The 6910-nt window shown below is 48.1% G+C and overlaps 1 protein-coding gene across 3 annotated transcripts in view; it reads left to right on the forward strand.

Annotated features, from left to right (window-relative positions):
* Positions 1 to 6391, forward strand: part of LOC133149616 (intraflagellar transport protein 80 homolog) — a 27444-nt gene extending 21053 nt beyond the window's left edge. For 2 of the 3 annotated variants that reach the window (XM_061271896.1, XM_061271895.1), the window contains exons 9-20: positions 53 to 232; positions 1459 to 1577; positions 1793 to 1867; positions 2318 to 2481; positions 2555 to 2619; positions 3546 to 3681; positions 3752 to 3899; positions 3968 to 4139; positions 5024 to 5113; positions 5244 to 5416; positions 5477 to 5600; positions 5851 to 6391. In XM_061271896.1, the coding sequence (XP_061127880.1) occupies positions 53 to 232; positions 1459 to 1577; positions 1793 to 1867; positions 2318 to 2481; positions 2555 to 2619; positions 3546 to 3681; positions 3752 to 3899; positions 3968 to 4139; positions 5024 to 5113; positions 5244 to 5416; positions 5477 to 5600; positions 5851 to 5961 (1557 nt within the window). In that variant the 3' untranslated portion in view covers positions 5962 to 6391. Of the gene's footprint in view, positions 1 to 52; positions 233 to 1458; positions 1578 to 1792; positions 1868 to 2317; positions 2482 to 2554; positions 2620 to 3545; positions 3682 to 3751; positions 3900 to 3967; positions 4140 to 4928; positions 5114 to 5243; positions 5417 to 5476; positions 5601 to 5850 lie in introns of those variants that run through there. The other variant, XR_009713527.1, reaches the window with a different exon arrangement.
* Positions 6392 to 6910: the final 519 nt, after the last annotated feature.

The raw sequence follows: 6910 nt of genomic DNA on the forward strand, positions 1-6910 counted from the left end.
TGCGGCCATCATCGTTAATGATGATATTCCTCTCTCCCCCCTCTCCTGGCAGTGGTCCTACGCTTTGGAGAAACCCAACACGGGCAGCGTGTTCAGCCTGGCTTGGTCTGCTGACGGCACGCAGGTGGCCGGGGCCTGCGGGAACGGCCATGTCATCTTTGCCAATGTGGTGGAGCAGCACTGGGAGTGGAACAACTTTATGATCAGCCTCACCAAGAGGAAAACCATGCAGGTAGACACACACACACACACACACACACTCGACGGACACTTCGCTGACTGTGGCTGCCAAATGAAATGAGATTCAACTCAACAGATGGATTAAAACTTCTAGCATGACTTTTTGAATAAGCACAGAGCTCAGCCAAGGTTGAACAAAGGTGACGAGTGCGGAATTGTTTTTTTCTTCCATTCGTAGCCCGTCCTGCCTTTGCGGAGGATGACGTAAGATTTTGATGCTAGCGTGGCGAGATCGTTCTTTTAAATGTGAACGCAAAAAGGGAAAAAAAAGTTGGGGGTCTCTATATGATCAGAATAATTATTGATGAACATGATGACCGGTTAATCGTCGATTAAACGACGCACCTCCGATTAACTGTGCCTTAGCTTACAATTGAGCATTATCATCTCGATTAAGAATTTATTTTGGCTATTTTTTGTAGGTCATGGCATTACAATGTGCCTGTATACCTCACGCGCTTCACGTATGCAAAAAAAACAACAACCCAGACTTCTTGTAGCCATATATTATATTTAGCCCCAGCCCGTTCGCCAGGCAATGACAATGGCTACCCTGTCTAGCTGCCTCCCTTTTTGTACCGTTTAAAGTCAAGCTGACCACAAAGTAGCATTTACACCCATTTAACATGCCCAAACGTCCATAGAAAAGGGATACACACCTCAAAAAAAACAAAAAAAAAACAGGATCAGGCATCTTTACCGAGTGCAGTTTGCGTAAGGCAAACAAACGCGGGTCATCGGCCACTTTATTTTCAGCCTGCCGGGCACTTTTCTGTCTCCCACCTCCGCCTTTCCTCCTCACGGGCTGCTTTAAACGTGCACATCTGCCAGTGGTTTGTGAATCAGCCCGGCTAAATTTACCACCTTGCGGTCTAATGTTGTTGTTTTTTTAATTCTTGCTTGTGTTGCTTGTAAATTTGCCTTGCCGGAGGGGGCAGAAGAGGAAGATTTGTAAAGCTGTAAAAATAACTCCACCTTTCACCTGGCGCCGGGAAAAAAAAGCCCTTTCATTCATTCAGAGCGAGCTTGCGAGGGAAGTATTTATCTATCGGGGACGTGCGCGCGTACATTCCGAGCAGATAAAAATGTCTGGCCGCATCTAGCCGACGTATGCTCGAATATATGATCTACTGCTTCCTGTGGATATAAATAAAACATACGGCAATCTTTCATGTGCCATTCTATATGTATTTTTTATTTTTTTTTTCCTTTCCACAGGTAAGGAATGTGATGAACGATGCGGTGGACGTGTTGGAGTTCAGAGATCGAGTCATCAAAGCCTCGCTGGCTTTCGGGCACCTGGTCGTCGCCACATCCCTTCAGTGCTACATCTACAAGTGAGCACTTCACACAGTCGGCGCATCCTCCGTTCCCGCTGCCACCATTTTTCAAACCCGATTTCCCGGCTATCTGCGTGCCAGTTCACAATTGCACTTTCTATGCACTCACCTGCAATAAGGAAATATTCTAACGCCCGATAAATCTCCCTTTAGAGATGAACTCATATTATATAATGATAGCCCCGCATATTTGTGTGTTTTGTTTGTGCCAGCACGCGCAACTGGAACACTCCCCTCATATTTGACCTGAAGGAGGGAACGGTCAGCCTCATTCTGCAAGCCGAGAGGTGAGACGCATGCTTTATCCCGGGCGAGCCGGTGGATCAGGAGAGTGGAAGACGGTCATAGGATCCACTCGCCGCCTCTCCAAGGCTTCGTGACACACATACGGACACACTCGCGGGAGCCGGCGCTATAGCTTAGTCAAAGTACATCACGTAATAAGTCTGATAGTGCAAGCGCTCGGGGAAAATCAGATTATTATGGAGTAGCTCTTGTGCAGCACTCCAGCGCTGTGTCCCTGACACTCATCAGACCGCTAAATTAGATTACTTGTCATTCTGCAATCACGGCCGAGCCGCCGACGTCACGCCGAATAAGTCGCTGCTGTTTTCAACGCGCATAAAAATCCTTTACCTAACGACCATCTGGTTTTATTCGATGAATAGCCGCACCGCACCCATATAAAAGTCGACTCGCTATGTTTGTCTTTCTCCTTCCCCTCGCCGCCACTCAAGACATGCTCTTCTGGTGGACGGGGCCGGCTTGTATATTTTCTCCTACGAAGGCCGACTCGTCTCCTCGCCTAAATTTCCTGGTATGAGAGCCGACACGCTCAATGCTCAGTGCGTCTCGCTCAGCAACGACACCGTCGCCATCCGTGACAAGAGTGATGAAAAAGGTGAGAAGGTCCACTGTCATAAATAGGATTGCACCCGATTCATTTTTTTATTTTTGCTTTTAATTCTCACCAGTCATCCTTCTCTTTGACGCCTTGACCGGCAAACCTCTCGGTGACGGGAAGTCTCTGACTCATAAGGTAAGCAAATCCATCAGTGGGAGGGACTTCTGATTCCTGGGATTATTTTTAGGATTATAAACAGAGGAGAAAAACAATCTCCTGGTGCACAATATAAATAAGTACGCGTCGCCAGATTTGTTCTGTATGTGCTAAATCGAGTGCACATGAATAATAGTCTTGAATTTCAGTTTTGAAAAAAAAAAAAAAAAGAAGAAATAATTCACACATATTCAACCACGGGTGGCCTAATGTAATTTTCTCATCCAGACCCTGTTGGGCATTTTCATCACACTCAGTCCACTATCTCGCCATCTTCTGTTTTGCTTACCAACGCAACCATGCGTATCCCAAGCCGACCGTGAACGAGCTTATTTTCCGGCGGGGAGTGGCACGACTAAAATAGTCTGTCTGGCCAACTCGTAGATGGTGCCTATATGGTTTGTCAATTTTTAGATTTTACGGCTCCTTCAAGCCTTGTGTTGTGAATCCATAAATGCTTACTACAGCAGAAGTCACCCACTTGAGAGATCCTGTACGGGAAAAAAAACAAAGAGAAATTCTTCAGCTGTAAAAGTGATTACATTAAGACTTTCTCTGCTGCCTCTTGTTCATTTTGATGTCATAAATCAAACGGTCGCACTGTATTTCCTGCACAAGGGTGGGATGGGTTCATTGTATGGGGGGGGGGGGACAAGTAAAGCACAAATGAATCGGAGGTAGCATCAGTTGCTGTCAGCCTGGCGTTGTCTTCCAGAGATGAAGCCAGCCGGCTGAGCATCTCAAACATAAGCGTGCACGCATTGGCTCCTAAAGAAGTTCACGCACATACTCCTCGGATGCCTGCGTGTGCGCGTGGGACTCAAACACAGGCCGGGTCACAGTGCAAACGTATGTCTTGCTTCTGTCACTCACTCCCCCCTTTTTTTTTTTATCTCCGCATGCAGCTGGAAGTGGTGGAGATAGCTCTGGACCAATGCGGCCCATCCACCGAGAGAAAAATCGCTTTGATCGACAAGAACCGCGACCTTTACCTCACTTCTGTGCGCTACCTCGGACGCGAGCCCAAAATCTGCAAAATCGGTAAACATACCCGAGCCGGAAACATCTTTCCACGCTTTCGACTGTCAAAGTTGTCGTACGTGCGCCGTAGGTAGCATGATCCACAGCATGGCCTGGAACAACACGGCAAACGTCCTGTGCGGCGTCCAAGACAACCAGTTCACCGTTTGGTACTACCCCAATGCTGTCTTCATCGACAAGGAGCTGCTTCCCAAAACACTTTACACAAAAGATGGCAGGTAACACTCCGATGGCGATTATCTTTTTTGTGTGTGTGTGCGTTGACACGTCTCCTCTGGCTTCCAAGCGAGTTCAGCCACGCGCCGCACATTCTCAGCTACGTGGACACCAAAGTGCGCTTGCGCCAACGCGACGGCTCCTTGCTTTACACCAGCGTGCCTCCATACGCCGGGCTCCTACACGAATTCAGCAGCTCGGCACGCTGGGAGGACGCCCTGCGCCTCTGCCGCTTTGCCAAGGTAAGATATCAGACGTCCTTATGTCTCTTGATGTGGCCGGCTTTCCCGCGGTGCTGGAGCCGGCGTTCGCCTACCAACTGAAAAGGTAGCCGACAGGTTTATTGCCCCGGAGCAGCAGGCTTTAATTAGCCTTCAATTAGCCCGGTGACACCGTTTGCTGCGTTGAGGCCCCCGTGGAGCTCGCTCGTAACTGAACCCCCGAATGCACGTATGGACTCGAGGGCTGAGACTTTTTTTTTTTTTTTTTTCTTAATTTTGTTTTTGCTTAAGCAATGACACGATAACCACTCGTAAGAGCCGAGCCGGGGACAAAGAGGATAAAGGGAGCTTTTTAAAAGCCTTCCCCGCAGCTGTACTTCTGGTAAGAGTTTGGTGGCACCGCGGTTTTTCCCGGAATCCCATTTGTCGCAAAGGATTGATGCAAAGCGTGTTTGGGTGCGCGCAAGCACACGCACACACAGTGACACACAATCTCATCTGCGATTGGTTTGATTTGCTCGAGCGATGACGGTGTTGTTTTCCGGCCGGCGGTTTGTCGTTCGAGCCGTTTGTTGTGGTACTAGACGGTGATTAAAGGGAGGAATAGACAGCGGTGACTTTGGCCAGCTGATGGGCTCCATTTTTAATGAGACGAAAGCGGTGACACATTTGTTTACGTTCGTAAGCGTTGCGTGAAGAGAGCGTCTGTTTGTTTGACGTGGGTTTCGCCGAAATGGCAGTCAGACTTTCTGGAACGAGAGCAACACAAAGGACTTACACTCATCTGTCATGTCAACGCGTGTAATACAGTGGAACCAACTCATGCTGGGCTTTCTCTCGGTCCGCTTGATCCGACGCCACAAAGTTCCAAAACGAGGTCTCGTCGCACTTCCTCTTGTACGCAGGAAGAGTCTTTGTGGGCTTGTCTGGCTGCCATGGCGATAGCCAACAGAGAGCTGACCACAGCGGAGATGGCCTACGCTGCCATTAGAGAGGTAAGAGCATCCGTTAATGGATTTTTTTTTCTTTCTCGCGACTCTGGAATGAACATGTGGCGGGCGAGGTTTCTCCTGGTTGTTTCCTCCGACGCGCATCATCTCCCCCGCCCGTCCTCTCGCTTCCCAGTTACCACGAGTGCATTACATCAACTTCATCAAGCAGCAGCCGTCCAAGGAGTCATCTTTGGCTCACCTGCTGCTGTTCAGCGGGCAGGTCCAGGAGGCCGAGGCCACTCTCTTGCAAGCGGGGCTCGTCTACCAAGCCATCCAAGTCAACATTGATCTCTTCAACTGGGAGAGGTGGGCAGCCGTTTCTCTGTGCGTGTCGGTTCAACGTCAGCCTTGTTGGTGTGTTTCCAGAGCGCTCGAGTTGGCAGTCAAGCACAAAACCCACGTAGACACCGTGCTGGCCTATCGGGAGAAGTTCCTGCAGACATTTGGCAGGAAGGAGACCAATAAGAGGTTCCTGCAATACGCTAAAGGGGTAAGCGGAAACAGCCTCGCCGTATTTGCTGCTTCACATTAATTGATTCGGGCAGCAATCACATGCAGTTTAACAATTGGGTCGATCTAACAGTCTCCTGTTGTTTACAAGCTTTTCACTCACGGTTTACACGTTCAATCTGATACAAACACCGCGGCCTTAATCAGTTCCATACTGGCAATAGAGCTCAGGAAATTAGCCCTCTCTTGATGTTTCTCCCCGGCTCTCTGACTGGCTGTCTTTCTCCCAGGTTGAAGTGGATTGGGAGAAAATCCAAGCCAAGATTGAGATGGAGTTGTCCAAAGAGAGGGAGAAAGCTGCAAACGCCTCCGTCAGGAGCGGCTTGGCCCAGCGGCGTTAATGTCGAGAGAAATCTTCTGATTCCCTCCAAGGCTCGGGCTGTCCAGTAAAAACAAAAAAACTATTCTCTCCGAATGATCCACCTAATACAAGATGGATGAGAGACTGGCCACGGTTAGAGAAAAAACAAACTCTTGAGGTATTTAGGGATTATCGGTCCCCAAAGTGGATCATAATTGTCCCGTCTTAGGTTTCATTGTACTCATAATACGGCCTTCCCACACGGGAACACACGACGGACATTTGCACCTTTGCGCGTAGTCGTGACATTTCCGCCTGCGGCAAAATGCACCATTGTGGCCTTCCTCATCATTTCAGACTCATCGTTGATCTTAAATCTTCTTTTGTGATGTGTTTATAGGACATGATAGATATTTTTACAGGTTATAGTCAAGAAGAAAATGTATTTAAAAAAAAATCATTGAACTAAACGGGTGTCCCTTTATTTATTTTTTCTTAATCACAATAATTAAAAGTCGAAGCAGCAATCAGAAAATACATTCCACGCAAATATTTAAAATGATTAACATGAAATTCATTGCCAAGTTCTGCCGTCCACTTTTTGTATTTATGTTCTTCATATTTGACATTTATTTGTGGAAAATGAAGACTCAACCCCGCCCCAGTCATGCCATGGGAAGATGTCCGTTTTATATGAGCCTCTGTTAAAATTTCATGTAAGCTACTTGAGAACGCTCATGGCGTCTCACATGTTAGAAAGTCACTCAGCGTTCACACCTCTCCAGCCTCGTAAAATGACCACTTTCTCTTGGGCCGTGGTGGTGGTGGTGGTGGTGCTGGTGGGGAGGGTTACTCCCCCTCTCATCTGGCCCTTAAGTGGGTTCTAAACATGGATTTGTGCTTCTAAGTGCTAACCCCATCCACCCACAGATTTCTCTCTGGCGGAGCAAGGCCATCAGTCATGGTCGGCCAGTGTTGGATTACATGAG

This window comes from Syngnathus typhle, unplaced genomic scaffold, assembly GCF_033458585.1.
Source record: "Syngnathus typhle isolate RoL2023-S1 ecotype Sweden unplaced genomic scaffold, RoL_Styp_1.0 HiC_scaffold_396, whole genome shotgun sequence".
NCBI lineage: Eukaryota > Metazoa > Chordata > Actinopteri > Syngnathiformes > Syngnathidae > Syngnathus > Syngnathus typhle.